This window comes from Chiloscyllium punctatum, chromosome 4 (genome assembly GCF_047496795.1).
Source record: "Chiloscyllium punctatum isolate Juve2018m chromosome 4, sChiPun1.3, whole genome shotgun sequence".
NCBI lineage: Eukaryota > Metazoa > Chordata > Chondrichthyes > Orectolobiformes > Hemiscylliidae > Chiloscyllium > Chiloscyllium punctatum.
In genome coordinates this window covers 42,944,704-42,963,722 of record NC_092742.1, presented here as the reverse complement: position 1 = coordinate 42,963,722, position 19,019 = coordinate 42,944,704, and the positions used below count along the sequence as shown (strand labels likewise).

The 19,019-nt window shown below is 40.3% G+C and overlaps 1 protein-coding gene across 1 annotated transcript; it reads left to right on the top strand.

Moving 5' to 3' along the window:
- Nucleotides 1-16,196: 16,196 nt before the first annotated feature.
- dio3a (iodothyronine deiodinase 3a) lies at nt 16,197-17,512 on the top strand. Its single transcript, XM_072568499.1, has one exon. The coding sequence runs from the start codon at nt 16,259-16,261 to the stop codon at nt 17,036-17,038; it is 780 nt and encodes a 259-aa protein (XP_072424600.1). The 5' UTR covers nt 16,197-16,258; the 3' UTR covers nt 17,039-17,512.
- The last annotated feature ends 1,507 nt before the right edge of the window (nt 17,513-19,019 follow it).

Below are 19,019 nucleotides of genomic sequence, written 5' to 3'. Positions count from 1 at the left end.
TCTGTCAGAATATTGTTGTAGAGATTAATTCTTGATCACTGATTAGTTAGGTAATAAATTCAGTTGGATAAGCTCCTACAGCTAACTGCCCATGACCAGATAAGACTGATTACCTCATCTCCCAGACACAGACAGGATCTTCTTCTTTTCCTGGCCTCTTGAAAGATCAAGGGGTTTGACCAGATGGTCTTCCTGAAGTTGGCACATTCCATTATCACTTTCTAGTTTTGTAGCCACCATCAGTGACTATGTTGTTCTACACCATTCGCACTTCAATGTTGATGCACCAGGCTGCTTTAACCCCTAATTGCTGCTCTACCCTGTTTAGTTCTCTTCTCTTCATGAGCCTTCTCTAGCTCAGGATGCTGCCACCTGGTCTGTCTAGGCATCCAGCCATTGCAAACAGCTCCAATTCCCCTTCCTGGCTCTTCAGCTACCATCAGATGCTTCCCACATCATAAGCCCTGGTCTTCTGTTCCCTTTTGCTTTACCTCTTGTTCATGGTCTCTGTCATCACATCTCTCAGCTTTCCAAAAACACTGTCCCTTACAGGAAAGGGCCTAAAGGAACCAATTTGTTCTCCTCAGTGTCAAACCTTTTTGGAATTCTCTTCATCAAAAGGCAGTGGAAGCAGAGTTTCTGAATATTTTTAATGTAGAGGTAGATAGGTTTGCACTAAGCAAGGGGTGAAAGGTTATCAAGGGATGGGCAGGAATGTGGCATAATTAGATCTGGTGTGATTTTACTGATTTACGAAGCAGATCTAAGAGTCTCAGTAATCTCATTCTGCTCCTAATTTGTATGCTCATTTGCATTCCTGTAAGGCTTCTTAGCTCCTCCATTAGCTGGCTGTGACAGGCAGATCTGTTTCTTATGAACACTTCCTAGTTGGGCAGACTGCAGGCGGAAAATGAAGAAACTTATCAAAGGTAACATCAACCTCATTTAAATCCATTATTTATGTGCTGGCATTTCATGCAGACAGGGCTTCTGGTGTGACTTTGCCTCCAAAATAATAGATTATCTAATGAAGTAATGTTTATGTTAACCCCTGTAACAAAAGAAACTGGGAATAGATGTTATAATATTGAAGAATCCAACAGAAATTCATTACAATTATGTATTATCTCCAAACATTATATTCCTCATTCATAATATAGACCTCATTCTGGGTCTATATTAAGCTATTAGGCTAAGTAGAAGAAGCATGCTTCTAATAGTGTCATGCTTCAAGTGATCTGAAGTAAGACAGAGTATGAGATCTTCATACAATCAGATAACATTCTGTGATGCAGTGAGATATCATGACCATGTCTCAGAGGTATTCTGACATAATGACTGTGAGATATAACAAAACAGCTTGATCCTCATTCCCTTCATAATGGACAAATTAAACTGCATTTATATGAAACAGAAACTTACCTCATCCAAATTCTATCCCAAATTCATGTCTATCTCGAACAACACCTCCACACAATACAAAAATCTCTGTCAATGTATCGAAGTATACGAAATGATATAGAACCAAGGTGAATAAATAAAGTTAGGACACAGATCAACCATGATATAATCACATGGCAGTACAGACTCGAGGAGCTGACTGGCTTACTGTTATTCTTATATTCTTTCCTATGACTAACCGGAGCCCAGGAATTTGGAGGCCAATATAATCCTGAAAGTAGCTACAATTTTATTCAAAGATAAGTATAGGAGTATACTTTACAGAATTTAGGATTGTGAGTTATTATATAATCTTGAGGAAACTGGAGGATTATTCACAAAGTTATTATTACTTTATATATAATACTTAATGCTGTGCACAATCTTAATTCTGACTTGTTTCAATTTACATCCATATTTTGTAATATTTGTAATTTAACAGGCAGCTTCAAAGCATTTTAATCTCCCTAATTTATAATTTGTGTCAATTAAGGAGACAATTAATTCATGAAAATGCCTCAAGTACAAATCCAGTAAAGGAAAGGAAGTACTTTAGCAGTGAAAGGCTAATATTCTATTCTGTTTGAAAATTATTAATTACAGGCAGTGCATTTTAATTCTATTTAGTAATGAGCCTGTTATTTGAAGTGGAAATGTGGGAAATAAAGGAAGCCAAATCAGAAGAACAGAAGGAAAGCTTGAACAGGAGCTGTCTGCTATTGCAAGACTTTTATTATAACATAATGAAGTATGCATATCTTTTGAACTAATTTCCAACGTACATAAATGAAACCGAGCATTTTAATCATTTAGCTAAATATCCTGATAAACAGTTAATTCCTATTTTTAACTACTGAAATTGGAACAAGGCTTCGTTCATTATTCTGCTAACCAGGGCAAAGTGGTCGAAAGACTGTGGAAATTAAACTGTCAAATACTTCACAGAAACTGAGAAATCAAATACATAAAATCTGTTCTCACAAGATGAAAAATACATTTAAAAAATTAAACCTCTACTAATTTTTCAAAGAGATTCAGATGTTTCAGTAAGAACAGAGAAGATGGTAAAAGAGGGGGAGGTGTGGCATTGTTGATCAGGGACAATATTACAGAAAGGATGTTTGGGGATTCATTAACTGATGCAGTATGGGCTGAGGTTAGAAACAGGAAAGGAGAAGTCACCATGCTGGGAGTTTTCTATAGGCCTCTGAATAGTCCCAGAGATGTAGAGGAAAGGATAGCAAAGATGATTCTCGATAGGAGTGAGAGAGGCAGGATAGTTGTCATGGGGGACTTCAACTATCCAAATATTGACTGGGATTACTACAGTATAAGTACTATAGATGGGTCAGTTTTTGTCCAGTGTGTGCAGGAGGACTTCCTGACACAGTATGTAGACAGGCTTACACGGGGTGAAGCCACTTTAGATTTAGTACTGGGTAACGAGCCTGGCCAGGTGTTAGATTTGGAAGTCGGTGAGCACTTTGGAGACAGCGATCACAATTCTGTCAGGTTTACTTTAGTGATGGAAAGGGGTAGGTGTAGTCCACTGAGCAAGAGTTACAGGTAGGGGAAGTGAAATTACGATGCAATTAGGAAAGATTTAGGAAGCGTAGAATGAGGAAGGAAACTGCAGGGGATGGGCACATTAAAAATGTGGAGCTTATTCAAGGAAAAGCTCCTGTGTGTCCTAGATAAGTATGTACCCGTCAGGCAGGGAGGAAGATATAGAACGCGTGAGCCGTGGTTTACTAAGTAAGTAGAATCCCTGGTCAAGAAGAAGAAGAAGGCTTATGTTAGGACAAAATGTGAAAACTCAGTTAGGGCGCTTGAGGGTTACAAGGAAGTCAGGAAAGACCTAAAAAGACAGCTCAGAAGAGCCAGGAGGAGACATGAGAAGTTGTTGGCGGATAGGATCAGAATTAACCCTAAGGCTTTCCATAGGTATGTCAGGAATAAAAGAATGACAAGAATTAAATTAGGGCCAATCAAGGATAATAATAGGAAGTTGTGTGTGGAGTCAGTGGAGAAAGGGGAAGCACTAAATAAATATTTTTCGACAGTGTTCACTATAGAAAATGAAAATGTTAGCGAGGAAGATACAGAGATACTTGCATCTAGACTAGAAGAGATTGAGGTTCACAAGGAAGAGGTATTAGAAATACTGCAGAGTGTGAAAATAGACAAGTCCCCTGGGCCGGATGGGATCTATCCTAAGATCCTCTGGGAAACAAGGGAAGAGATTGCCGAGCCTTTGGCATTGATCTTCAAATCATCATTGTCTGCAGGAATAGTGCCTGAGGACTGGAGGAGAGCAAATGTGGTTGCCTTGTTCAAAAAGGGTAGTAGAGACAACCTTGGTAATTACAGACCAGTGAGTCTCACTTTAATTGTAGGTAAAGTGTTGGAAAAGGTTATAAGAGAGATAGGATTTATAACCATCTAGAAAAGAATAATCTGATCAGGGACAGTCAGCATGGATTTGTGAAGGGTAGGTCGTGCTTAACGAATCTTATTGAGTTTTTTGACAAAGTGACCAAACAGATAGATGAAAGTAAACCAGTTGATGTGGTGTATATGAATTTCAGCAAGGCATTCGATAAGGTTCCCCACAGTAGGCTATTATACAAAATGCGGAGGAATGGGATTGTGGGAGACATAGCAGTTTGGATCAGTAATTGGCTTGCTGAAAGAAAACAGAGGGTTGTAATTGATAGAACATGTTCATCTTGGTGTCCAGTTACTAGCGGCGTACCGCAAGGGTCGGTGTTGGGTCCACTGCTGTTCGTCATTTTTATAAATGACCTGGATGAGGGATTAGTAGGGTGGGTTAGTAAATTCGTGGACAACACTAAGGTCGGTGGAGTTGTGGATAGTGATGAAGGATGTAGTAGGTTGCAGAGAGACATAGATAGGATGCAGAGCTGGGCTGAGAGGTGGCAAATGGAATTTAATGTGGACAAGTGTGAAGTGATATACTTTGGACGGAGTAATTGGAATGCAAAGTACTGGGCTAATGGTAAGATTCTTGGGAGTGCAGATGAGCAGAGAGATCTCGGTGTCCATGTACACAGATCCTTGAAAGTTGCCACCCAGATTGACAGGGTTGTTAAGAAGGCACCCAGTGTTTTGGCCTTTATTAATAGAAGTATTGAGTTCTGGAACCAGGAGGTTATGCTGCAGCTGTACAAAGCTCTGGTACAGCTACACTTGGGGTATTGTGTACAGTTCTGGTCACCGCATTATAAGAAGGATGTAGAAGCTTTGGAAAGGGTGCAGAGGAGATTTACTAGGATGTTGCCTGGTATGAAAGGAATGTCTTACGAGGAAAGGCTGAGGGCCTTGAGGCTGTTCTCGTTAGAGAGAAGAAGGTTGAGAGATGACATAATAGAGACATACAAGATAATCAGAGGGTTAGATAGGGTGGACAGGGAGAGCCTTTTTCCAAGTATGGGGACGGCAAACACAAGGGGACACAACTTTAAAGTGAGTGGAGATAGGTATAAGACAGATGTCAGAGGTAGTTTCTTTACTCAGAGAGTAGTAAGGGTATGGAATGCTTTGCCTGCAACGGTAGTAGATTTGCCGAGTTTAAGTGCATTTAAGTTGTCATTGGACAGGCATATGGACATACATGGAATAGTGTAGATGGGATGAGCTTCAGATTAGTATGACAGGGCGGCGCACATCGAAGGCTGAAGGGCCTGTACTGCGCTGTAATGTTCTATGTTCTATGTAGACCAATTATCATCACAATGCTTCAAATAACAAGTACAAATTTTTAGCTTAATTATGGAGACAAAAATCAATTTAAAAGATTCATGCACAAATTTAATTCTAAAATATTAATTAAAGGCAACATTATTTCCAGAAAATGTTTTTCAAGTACAGTATCACAGAAACTTTAAAACAATTATATAGATATAATAGTCATATATCAGCGTTAAAATTTTAATTTTAATTTTAGTTGATATGATTAAATTAACTTTGCACATTTAAACTGAACAACCCAAAATGCAATCCAATGACTAAGACCTGATTTTGTAGCATTGACTTAAAATTGCATTTTAAAGCCAATGAAACACAAAGCCATTTTTATTACACTTATCTGGTGTGGCAAGTGTGTAATAAAATCCTCACTTCTACAGCTGCCACATCATCACTCATCTAGCAGTATACTCCACTACAGCAGTCCAATAACTGGACAGTTCCTCAGCCTGTTTTCTGGCATTTTACACCAATAGCAATGCATTTCCGCTCGATAGAAGAAACTGAGGCAATAATAAATGAACCAAAAATGAGATGCAATTTATAAAGGAGGCTCAAATCCAACAAAACAACCATCAAAATGTTTAGGAATAGGAAAATGTCAACAAACCTATCCTTTACTGATCTGTAAATTTTGTCATCTCCTCACCATAAACAACAATCTATTCCGTCTCTGAAAATACATTTTTATTAGCTCTTGGAACTATGATTTCATTTTCAGTGAGTATGTTGCAGTGATCAGAAAACGTATCCATTCCACATCAGCTTCACGCCATGAGATGAATTAGCTTCTGGAACAGCAAGACTTCATTTCATTTTTATAATCCTCCTGTCAGGCCCAAGGATAATGTATTAAAGTGGTAAACTCAGCTGACCTGAATGTATAAGCTGGAGTACCTTATTCCACAGTCTGTTAATTAAAGCTTTATCAAGGATCTTACATTGCCCATGAAGGAGAGAAATCAGATGGCTCAGTGCACTGACTGGACCTGTGTCTTGCTTCTCTAGTAAGAAAATGAATGTAGTTAACATCATGCTGGTAATGACATTCATCTGGCATCACTTCAAAAAGTATTTAACAATAGACCAGTTGAATTCCACCATTCATGGTAATGATTCATGAGGAAAGCATACAGAATTAACAGTATTAATCCCAATAATACATAAAAAGAAAATGTTAGTAGGGCAAAAGTAGGAAAGAAATAAAAGGATTTTAAAAACACAATGCAATTACTTATTTATTGTTAAAGTCAGAACTAATGCTAACTAATATCTGAAAGCATATGCAGGTAACATCATAATATCCTGGGTTAAGAATCAGAAAATGAATCTGAAGAACGCAAACAGTTCATAATGAAAGCCCATTATACAGTTAACATAATCCTAATATTGCTAGCAGACAATAAAACAAAAACAATTTACCAGCAACTCCACAGAAGATTCACAAAGTCTAATTCAATATGCTACAGAAGTAAAACCTCATCTTTTCATTCCTCTGAACTTCTATTCAAATATAATTTTGAATGCTTCTAAAAGATTACCAGTCTCAGTAATTAATTTAAAAACATTTCTTATGGTCCATCATTAATGATATTAATAATAAGCTTTATCTGTCCTGTGTCTCCACCATTTCCCAACCTATTAAGCAAAATATATTATCTATCATCTAATATTCTTCAAAAATTCATAGGTTTGTTTAGGTTAGCAGTACTTTCTGCTAAATGTGATATCAAGAATAAAACTCAAAGAATATGATCAACCATCTCTCCCCTTTAAAGTCTGTGTGAAGTCATATAGCCATAAAAATAAGATAAACAAAAACATAATCCATTATTGAGGTGGTAGAGGTCTTAGATTTCAAAGATATTGTCTAAGGAGCTATGATTAGTTGTTACACTGTATTTTATATATGCTACTAATACTGAGTATCATGGTGGAGGGATTGAACATTGAAGATACTAGATATAGTGCTAATCCAGTGGGTTGCTTTGACCTGAATAGTATCAAGCTCCTTGAGTGCTATTAATGCTTCATTCATCCAAGCAACTGGATAGTATTCTATCACACTGTTCTTCTGCACCTTGTAGATAGTGGACAGTACTATTCCAATTAAACTGACATCAATCAAGTTTTCTTGTATACATCAGGTGGAAATTGATATAGTTATAATTTACTATGTTCAAATGAAAGTTTAAGTTAACTTTGTAATTTTAGGACAGGGTGTTTAAAATAAAATCAAATGACATGTCTTTATTGGATGACGTGTTACCGTAATGTAAGCTAATTGGGAATTTGTGTGTGGAGTCAGAGGAGATAGGGGAAGTGCTAAATAAATACTTTTCATCAGTATTCACACTAGAAAAAGACAATATGGTCGAGGAGAATACTGAGATACAGGCTACTAGACTAAATGGGATTGAGGTGCATAAGGAGGAGGTGTTAGCAATTCTGGAAAGTGTAAAAATAGATAAGTCCCCTGGGTAGGATGGGATTTATCCTAGGAAGGCAGGGAGGAGATTGCAGAGCCTTTGGCTTTGATCTTTCTGTTGTCATTGTCTACAGGAATAGTGCCAGATGACTGGAGGATAGTAAATGCTGTTCGCTTGTTCAAAAAGGGGAGTAGAGACAACCCTGGAAATTATAGACCTGTGAGCTTTGCTTAGGTTGTGGGTAAAGTGTTGGAAAGAGTTATAAGAGATAGGATTTTTAATCATCTAGAAAGGAATAAGTTGTTTAGGGATAGCCAACACAGTTTTGTGAAGTGTAGGTCATACCTCACAGACTTTACTGAGTTCTTTGAGATGGTGATCAAACAGGTGGATGAGGGTAAAGATGGTGTACATGGATTCCAGTAAAGTGTTTGATGAAGTTCCCCACGATAGGCTATTGCACAAAACACAGAGGCATGGGATTGAGAGTCATTTCATGGTTTGGATCAGAAATTGGCTAGCTGAAAGAAGACAGAGGTTGGTGGTTGATGGGAAATATTCATCCTGGAGTTCATTTACTAGTGGGGTACCACAAGGATCTGTTTTGGGTCCACTGCTGTTCGTCATTTTTATAAACGACCTGGATGAGGGCATAGAAGGATTGGTTAGTAAATTTGCGGATGACACTAGGGTCGGAAGAATTGTGGATAGTGCTGAAGGATGTTGTGGATTACAGGGATATGTAGATATGCTGTAGAACTGGGCTGACAGATGGCAAATGGGAAGAGTGTGAAAAGATTCACTTTGGAAGGAGTAACAGGAATGCAGAATGCTGGGCTAATGGTAAGATTCTTGATGGTGTAGATGTCCAGGTACATTGAAAGTCACCGCCAGGTTGATTGAGTTGTTAAGAAGGCATATAGTGTGTCACCTTTATTGGTAGAGAGATTGAGTTTCAGAACCATGAGAGCATGCTGTAGCTGTACAAAACACTGGTGCAGCCACATTTGGAGTATTGCGTACAGTTCTGGTCACTGCATGATAGGAAGGATATGGAAGCTTTGGAAAGGGTTCAGAAGAGATTTACTAGGATGTTGCCTGGTGTGGAAGGAAGGTCTTATGAGGAAAGGCTGAGGGACTTGAAGCTGTTTATTTTGGAGAGAAGAAGGTTGAGGTGACTTAATTGAGACATACAAGATAATCAGAGGGTTAGATAGGTTGGACAGTGAGAACCTTTTTCCTTGGATGGCAATGACTAGCACAAGGGGACATAGCATTAAAATGTGGGGTGATAGATATAGGACAGATGTCAGAGGTAGTTTCTTTACTCAGAGAGTAGTAGGGGCACTGCCTGCAACAGTAGTAGATTCGCCAACTTTAAGGGCATTTAAATGGTCATTGGATAAACATATGGATGAAAATGGAATAGTGTAGGATAGATGTGCTTCATATTGGTTCCACAGGTCAGGCGCAATATCGAGGGCTGAAGGGCCTGTACTGCACTGTAATGTTCTATGTTCTAATGCTTTCAGGGCTATTTACAAATTTTGAAGCATTTTAGGATTCATAGATTAACATAAAATTTAAATCACGTAAACAAGGCAATTGGTTTAATTGGTCTATCATACTGATTATATGCCAATCAAACCTCCTTGTACGCAAACTGCCTCATCTATGACATTTATGTGTATGTATCAAGACTTCCCTTAAATGGCTTAATAATATCTATTTCAATTATTTCATGCAGCAATGAGTTCCACATTCTCAATAAAATGAAAATCCCCATAAAAGTTTTATTAGCGACAATCTTATATTTATTTCCTTTTTTTGGACTCATCAAAAAATGAAAATTTTGCTACATTTGCCATGTCAAATGCCTCTGTTCCCTCTCAACTTGACTATTTCAACATTCTCTTGGCCAGTCTCCCATTAAACATCCCCATGAACTTCAGCTCATTTAAAACCAATTGCCCTTGTCCTAATTTTAACTAAGTCCCATTTACCCATCACTCAAATGCTCCCTAACTGACCAAAATCTTGATTTTAAAATTCTCACCATGTTTTCAAGTTTGTCTGTGGTTGGATATTCTCATATCTCTTAGCCCACTCCAGTACCAGCTCCAATATCTCTGCACTCTTCAAAATCTGGCTGTTTGCACACCATATATTGCAATTGGTGACCATGCCTTCAATGGCCTGGACAATGAGATTTTGAATTCCATCTCTAAACACTTTTGCCTCTCTACCTCAGTTTTCCTCCTTTTAGACACTCATTAAAATGATTACATTGTTTTTATTCTCTTGGGGAATGTGGGCATTCCTGGCTAGGCCATCATTTATTGCCCATCCCTTAAGAAGATGTCAGTTGGCAATCTTCTTGAACCACTGTGGGTACACTTTACACTGCTGTCATGCACGATGTTTCAGGATTTTGATCCAGTGACAGTGAAGCAATGGCAATATTGTTCCAATTTAAAATGGTATGTATCTTGGAGGAAAACTTAGAGCAGTTGGTGTCGCACGTATCTACTGCCATTGTTCTTATCGGCAATGTCCCTTCTCAGCTGTGTGCCCACTTGGAAAGTCCGCACACACCAGTCAACTTGTGGACAAATTGACATCTAATTCTGGACATTGCTGCCACACACAGATCTTGGAGGTCAGTGCAGCACCAGGAGTATTAAAGGGAATGTAAATTCTAGGTGGTAGAGGTCATGGGTTTCAAAGGTGTTGATAAGGAGCCATGATGTGTTCTTACACTTTATCTTATACACAATACTGTCTCTGAGTGTTGGTGTTGATGCTGGAGAGAGTGAATGTTGAATGTTTTAGATAGGGTGCTAACCAAGCGGGCTGCTTTGTCCTGAATAGCATTGAGATTCTTGATTGCTCTTTGAACTTCACTTGTACAGGCAAGTGCACAGTATTCTATCACAATACTCATCTGTGCCTTGTAGATGATGGACAGATTCTTAGAAGTCAGAATGTGAGTTTCTTGCTACAGTATTACCAGTTTCTAACCTGCTCTAGTAGCAACAGTATTTGTAAGGCCAGTCAAATTCAGAATCTGATCAATGACTATCTGAAGATTGTTGATGTTGGGCATTCAGTGATGATAATACCAATGAATGTCAAAGCTTGATGGTTGGGCTCTCTTTTGGTAGAGATGTTCATTGCCTGGCATTTGTGTGCTGTGAATATTACTTGCCACTTATCAGCCCAAACCTGAAAGTTGTCTGTGTCTTGCTACATTTGGAACAAACTGCTTCAGTATCCAAGGATTTGTAAATGGTGCTGAACTTCCCACCTTATGATGGAGGGAAGGTCATTAATGAAGCCGTTGAAAATGGTTGAGCCTAGGAAACTATTACCTGAGGAAATCATGCAGTGATATCCTGGGATGAGCTGATAGAGCTCTAACAATCACAGCCACCTTGTTTTGTTCTTGGCTCATCTCCAAACCCTGGTGACTTCTTTCTCCAAGGTTGCCGTTGAGTCCGGTTTTACCAGGGCTTCTTAATGCCACACTTGCTAAACTGTCCCAGCATCTTCTTTTGTGTTTCAGTCTCAAATTTCCTTTGAGAATGCTCCTGTGAATTGAATTGAAAAACTATTATGTGATAGATCTGCAAGTTGGTATGCTCCTTATTTTATATTTTAAAGACCTCTAACAGTCTCTTTTTAGCTTTCTTTTTTCCAAACAAAAAGAGCTGCAGTCTACTCAATCTTTCACTGATAGCTGAATTTTCTCAGTTCCTGAAGCATCCTTATAAATAATTATGCACTTTGCCATTGCCTCATTACTCATTTCATCCAACTAAGGTTCCATATAAATTTAATATTTCCCCCTACCTTTATTTTCTATTCCTCTAAAAATTAACTCCAGTACTTAGCTTGTACTTTCAATGATCCCCAAAACCAATGATGCCACTATCAATGATTTGTGAACCAGTATTTCTCTCCTATTAGCACGTGACGAAGATTGAGAGTGGGTGAATGAATTTTCAGAGTTAGACTTGGCACATTGACCTTTCTGTGACAAGTTGCACTTAACACTGTTTATCCTGTACTTCTTCACTTTTCCTTAGTCTCATGTGCCACGTCTCACTATATACAGAACAATGAAAGACACTCTACGCTTTCAATTTCTGAAATAGATCCAAATTATCACATTCATCTTTTCTGATTCTTTGTATTCTTGGTAGTCTGCAATATTTCTCTCAAGAAACTCATCTCTGCTGCCGGTATTTTTGCTCATCAATTTCATTGCGGTTAATATAATATGGGGCTAACCACAGCTTTACAAACTTTCCTTGAATTTTAACCAGAATAGACCAAAGGATGAAGGAATGGAAATAGGTAATTCAGCCCATCGAGTCTGATCCATCTTTCAATGAAATCATGCTTGATCTAATAATCATCAACTCCACTTTCCTGCCGTTTCCCTATAACCCACTTAAGAATCTGTCTATCTCATATAAGATTGTAAAATGTAGAAACAGAAGTAAGCCGTTCAGCTCACTGAATCCATTTCTTCAGTATTTTTAGCATTCAGAAGGAAGTCCAAACCTTTTAATATTTTCCTCATGGTTTCCATTGTCTAGCATAGCCTGTATGCCATCTGTTCATCAGTATTCCCTCCAACTATCAAACATATATTTTGCTGGTATTTGCTAGTTTTAGTTTCATTCTTTTAGTATGTATATCAAATTTCCTACCTTCCACATTAAGCTAAAGGAAGTGATAGCCTTGTGCTTTTATCAACTAGCCTATTAATCAGGGGATCCATGTAGTATTCTGGAGACCTGGGTCCAAATCTTGCCATGGAGATGGTGGAATTTGAATGCAACAATTTAAAAATAAATAAATCTGGACTTACAACTTTAATGATGACCACGGAGCCACTGTCAATTATCAGGGAAAACCCATCTGGTTCAGTAATGTTCTTTAGGGAAGGTAATTGCTATCCTTATCTAGTCTGGCCCACATGTGACTATAAACACATAGTTTTTATACTTATTGATAAAAAGGAAAACTCATCACCAAATTATAAAGGAAAATACAGACATCCCCATTATTGTTATGAACTAATTAGTTTTCCTCAATATTTCCCTTAGCTATTCAAACTCTTCCTACTTTTCTAAAAGGGGGTGGGGGGTTAGTTCTTCTCAGCTACCCTGAAAGAACTGACTCCTGTGAAATGTTGGCATCCTCAGTTCTAAACTAACAACTTAACATGTATTCTGTCTGAGAGAAATGATCAAGGAAGACATCAATCTTCAAAAAACACAAAAACACCAAATCCCCACTGTCTTTTTCTTCTTTATCTCCTTCCTCTTTTTTTTTATTCATTCATGGGATGAAAGTGTCACTGACTGGGCCAGAATTTATTGCTCATCCTTAATTGTCTAGAGGACAGTTAAGGGTCAACCATTCTGAACCACTCTTGTGGGTCTGGACTCACGTATAGGCCAGAATATGTAAGGATGACAGTTTCCTTCCCTAAAAGACATTATTGAATTAGCTTGGTTTTTCCAACAATTGGCAATGGTTGTCGGTTTGCTCGGTGAACTGGTGGGTTTGTTCTCAGACATTTTATCACCATGCTCGGTAACGTTATCAATGAACCTCCGGCGAAGCTTTGGTGTTCTGTCCCACTTGCTATTTATGTGTCTTGGTTTGTTGTGGTAGGTGATATCATTTCCAGTTCTGTTTCTGAGAGGTTGGTAAATGGAGTCCAAATCTAAATGTTGGTTAATGCAGGTCTCGTTTGAATGCCAGGCCTCTAGGAATTCCTGTGCATGTCATTGTTTAGCCTGTCCCAGGATGGATATACTGTCCCAGTTGAACTGGTGTCCCTCTTTGTCTGTGTGTGTGGATACCAGTGACAGTTGGTCATGTCTTTTGGTGGCTAGTTGGCACTCAGGTATCCTGGTGGCTACCTGCCTGCCTGTTTGTTGCAATCCTTGCAGGGTATTCTGTATATAAAATTCATTCAGCTGGCTGTAGGTAAGGTTCCTTTAAATTCATCAGGAGCTGTTTCAGTATGGTGGTAGATTTGTGGGCTACAATTATGCCTGTAGGCCAGAGTAGTCTGTTTTTGATGTATGTTAGGGTGGCTAGAGTCTCTGGGCGTGTCGTGACTTCCTGTTTAAGTCTGTTGCGCAGGTATCGGTGGACTGCGCTTATTGGGTACCCATTCTTCCTGAATGTGTTGCATTGGTGTTTCTCCTTGTCTTTGTGTAGTTCCTGGGTGCTGCAGTGTGTTGTGGCTCATTGAAATAATATCCTGATGCAGCTGCGTTTGTGGGTGTTCGGATGGTTGCTCCTGGTCAGTGTGTGTGTGGCTTTCCTGTAAACGCTGGTCTGTGGCTCTGCATTGGCTTTTTGTTCTACCTTGACATCCAAGAAGGGGAGTCAGCTGTTGTTCTCTTCCTCTTTGGTGAACTTTATACCAGTGAGGAGGTTGTTTATGTGTTTGTGGGTTTCTTCTAGATTGTCACGTTTCGTGATGACAACGTTGTCATCCACATAGGTGTCATCTTTGGGTCTGCTATGAAAGCATTCCCACTTCTGACCTGATGTTGGAAGGAAGGTCACGAATGAAACAGCTTAAATTGGTTGGTACAAACAGCACGGAGTTGGAGCCCCCTTTGGGCTGGGCTGGATTCCGTCCTACCTATGGTGGGGCTTGTGGTGCTGTGGGTCAACTCCACCTTTGAGCAGAGAAACCAAGAGAAATCAATATCAAAACACTCAGTAAGGTTTTACTAACTGCTTCGTAACACACAACTAAAAGATTAAACCGAAATCCAGCATAATATCCCCTTGGTTTTTCATGCTACCCTGACGTATTAGGAAACAACTCAAGGAATTAGTTGAAATGCTCTGAGAAAGGGTCACTGGACCCAAACCGTTAACCCTGATTTGTCTCCACAGACGCTGCCAGACCTGCTGAGCTTTCGTAGCAATTTCTGTTTTTGTCATCTGAAGGCATGTCAACTAGAATCTCATTGGTGGGTATCCGCCTCCGAATTCGCCCAGTTGATTGTCGACATGTTTAGCAGATCTCACTACGTCACCAGTAGTGTTTTACAAAAAGTGTCTTATTTCTTCTACAATAAACTATTTGTTGTCGCATGTGTGCTCCTAACAGGATATTTATTCTTGTTTGGAAACTCTTTAGTAGAAGATACAGTTTAAACTAGGAAACGTCCATTTTGGGGTCGATCTGATTTGGATTAAATGAATGACGTTTATTTATATGTTCCTGCTATAGCTAACAAAACCTCACGGCGTGTAGTACACTACATGAAACAACAAGAAATGTCCAAATTGTTGCAGGATGTGAAATACCAACCAGCCAACAGCGCCCTCTAATGATAACTGAACTCGGTAGTAATATTTAATATTTATATGTCAACACTGCATCCAGATAAGCCAAAGTTAAATCCATTGTGCTAATTTTAAGTTTTCTGCCTAAATTTTAAAATGAAGTTAAATTATCGGTACATGAGAGTGCTCTTATTTCGAATTATGAGCAACTTTTAAAGGAATAGTGGAAACTGGCTCCTTGCTGGAGTATAAACCATTTAACATACACTTGGAGTCAGCTATCCAATAAACTACTGCTGATAGCCAGTGCGAATGCTTCCATTAGCTTAACAACCGAAAGACATAGCGAATGAAAAATCAATAGTTTGGTGCACTTAAACTTCAATGGTTAAACACTCAACGAAACTGTCGTGTTTAACGCCTCTGAAATATTAACTGTTAAAAGGTCAGCCACTAATTCTTCGTGTCTTGTTGCATAGACAACAATATATCTCATTATTTTGACGTTTTAGAGTATTCTGTTTCAAACCAAACCCATGCGCTTTTTTTTAAATTCAGTCGCAGGAAATACAAATTGAACTTTTCAGTAAGAAGAAAAACGGGGGCAATGCAATTAAGGAAAATAATTCCCCTTTGTTGGACCATTCCAAACAATATTCTCAAAGTTTATGAGCTAATACTTCCTTCTTTAAAAACTCTTTCGTGAATCTGAGTGTCTCTGGCAAGGCAAGCATTTGTTGCGTATTCCTCAGTGTCTTTTTATTTATTTCGCCATTGGTCCGCTGCTGGGTCAGCGACCTGATGAAGGAGCAGCGCTCCGAAAGCTAGTACTTCCAAAGCAGCCTGTTGGACTATAACCTGGTGTTGTGTGACTTTTAACTGGGTCTGTTGCAGTTATCCTGCACAACGCTAAACTCCTTCTCGTGGGCGCACTGCCACGTTCTCGCCCCGTGTCGTACTTTTTCGGTTTATAAATAGTCCTGGATTTCGATTATCTGGAATCCCCAAAGCAGGTCCGGGGCCAGTGGCTGTTTCCTCGGAGACATGAAGTCTTGGAAGCTGCCAGTCCGTCCTGCCCTGTTCCCATCTGGCCTGGCTCAGTGCTGAGGTATTCCGTTGTTGCTGGATCATCCCCGGGGCGGGGTCTACAAGGGGGGGCGGGGCCTGTCTTCATTCAACACAGGAGTTTTAAAAGGGGACCAGCCGTGGCGGTTCGATCACAGCAGCAAGGGAGGCACTTGCTACCTGGGAAGGGGAGGGCGGAGGCTCTAAGTTACAAACCAACCATGAAGCTCCTGAAGGAGCTGGTGGCTGTGTTCATCCTGTTACCCCGCTTTCTCATCACCGCCTTCGTGCTGTGGCTCCTCGATATCCTGTGCATCCGAAAGCGGCTGTTGTCCAAGAGTAGGCAACAGAGCGAAGGAAATGCCGATGATCCTCCCCTGTGTGTCTCGGACACAAACCGAATGTTTACCCTGGACTCCCTCAGAGCGATCTGGTACGGCCAGAAGGTGGACTTTTTCAAATCAGCCCACGTGGGCTCACCGGCTCCCAACCCTGAGGTGGTGCAGCTCCGGGACGAGAGCACGGTCCGGCTGCTGGACTATAGCAGCGGCGGCAGACCACTCATTCTCAACTTTGGCAGCTGCACCTGACCCCCTTTCATGGCGCGCCTTAAGTCCTTCCAGAGGCTCGCCGCCCAGTATGCTGACATTGCAGACTTCCTCCTGGTCTACATTGAGGAAGCCCACCCTTCTGACGGCTGGATCAGCACCGATGCCCCGTATGACATCCCAAAGCACCGCTCCCTGCAAGACCGCCTGAAAGCCGCCAGTCTGATGGACAGAGAGAATCCTGGCTGCCTTGTGGTGGCCGACACCATGGACAACTCTTCCAACGCTTCCTACGGCGCTTACTTTGAACGGCTGTATGTCGTCCAGAACCAGAAAGTCGTGTATCAAGGAGGGAGGGGGCCAGAAGGATACAAGATCTCCGAACTCAGAATGTGGCTTGAGCAGTATACAAACCAGAGCCACAGTCCCGGCACTGTCCTGGTTGAAGTGTGAATGAACTAAATGCACTGAACTCGTAGAAAGGTTTAATATATTTTGAAAACAATTCTTCCTCCCTACTATTTTCCGCAATGTTTATGACTGGTTAACGAACTGGTGAAACAATAACTAACGTGTAATGTACGGTTAATATGACCTTGATGTATATTTGTAAATACTCTGTGAAATACTATGTATTTTGTGTGTGTGTGTGTGTGTTTTTCTAAAGTGATTTACCTGGCTTGAAAAGACAATTTACAGTATAGTGAGAATTCGCACATGTTCTTGACACTTCTTTGTGAAAGCCGGTTTCGAAATGGCTTTCTGCCAGGAAACCGCGCCTGATGTGATAAGTGTCCGGGATACGGTGGATTTTGTGTCAGATCAGTATCGTGTTGGGTTTGATGAAAACAAGTGTTTCGAAATCGCGGGCTTTGTAGATAATCGCATATCTGCATTCTTTTGAAATCAACCATTTTTAATACGTTTTATAATAAATGTTCAAAAAAAAAGCGAGGATTGTGGTTCACTACTCCGTAATTTGGGGTTCGGTTTTGGATGTAGATAAACGGGAAAGGAACAGGTCCTACCCACTAGGAGAAACTGAGGACTGCAGATGCTGAGTCGAGAGTGTGGTCCTGGTAAAGGTCAGGCAGCACTGGAGGAGCAGGAGAGTCGATGTTTCGAGCATCAGCCCTTCATCAAGATGCTGCCTGACCTGCTGAGCTTTTCCAGGTCCTACCAAGTATCAAGATCAGTTTAACACGGGTCAACATTATTTCAGGAGCAGGTCTTCTGGATGCTCTACCTCTGCCCCTACGGAATCTTTTTACTATCCCTTCTTACCCGGAACGGCTTACATGACCTAACATTTCTGAACATACGAAATTGGCCGGTCGGAGCAAACAGCTGGTCCGACCAGCCTGCACCACATCTTGTTCATCTCTTCCTACCTATGTAGTCCCCAAAAAGAGACAAAGGACAGTACAATCTAGGTTCAATGGGGTCCACTAAGTGGAAAATTCCTCTCTTAACACCCCCCCCCCCCCCCCCCGCCACACACACACACACACACACACCCCGCGCGGACACTAAACAGTCAAAAACAACCCAGGCGACCACATGGACCAAGTTGTTATCTATAAAGATATTGTCCCTCTGTTGATATTGACATTTTCCATGCACTCTATGTCAAGTTCTGGTCATCCTTTAACCAAGTTCTAAGATAATCATAGTATCCCCACAATGCGGAAGCAGGCTATTCGGCCCATCGAGAGATGGGTAGATGGTCAGACAGCTTAAATGACAAAAATAGTTTCCTGGTGAGAGTGCAAAGGGAATAGGACAAGATAGAAGATGCTTCATTCCTGATGAAGGCCCTTGCCCGAAACATCGATTCTCCTGCTCATCCCATGCTGTGCTTTTCCAATACCACACTCTCGACTCTGATCTCCAGCATCTGCAGTCCTCACTTTCTCATAATTACGTTTGTCGCGTCTTCTAATGTTATAGAGCATTTACTTATAATGTTGAATGACATAAAACTGTCAATGTTCACTATGGCAGCCTAGAATAAGTGCAAAGAAAATGAACAAACTAATAAGTTTAATTGAACTAAATAAGTTTAATGTTAAAACGTCGCTGTCCAAATTTTAAGACATGGACTCACGCTTACGATTCTCCGCGCTGCCTTCATACTTAGAACAAGATGACATCTGACTCAAGTATCACAAAAACCCGGGAAGGTTGACTCTAAATTCCTCACAATTCCCTGATATTGTGTTCTACACACGCGCATTTTGGAAAGTTCTTCACCATACATTCTTAAAGCTGTTGAACCATAATTAGCCACCTCATTGAAGGCGAGGAGGTCTAGCAAGTTTCTTTCCGATTCTGTTTTCGAATAGCTTGATGGTCTATATAGGTTGCTGTTTTATTTTTCATGTTATTTAAAGGTCTTGCCACTTTCGTTGACAAAGGAAGTCCTAATGTACCG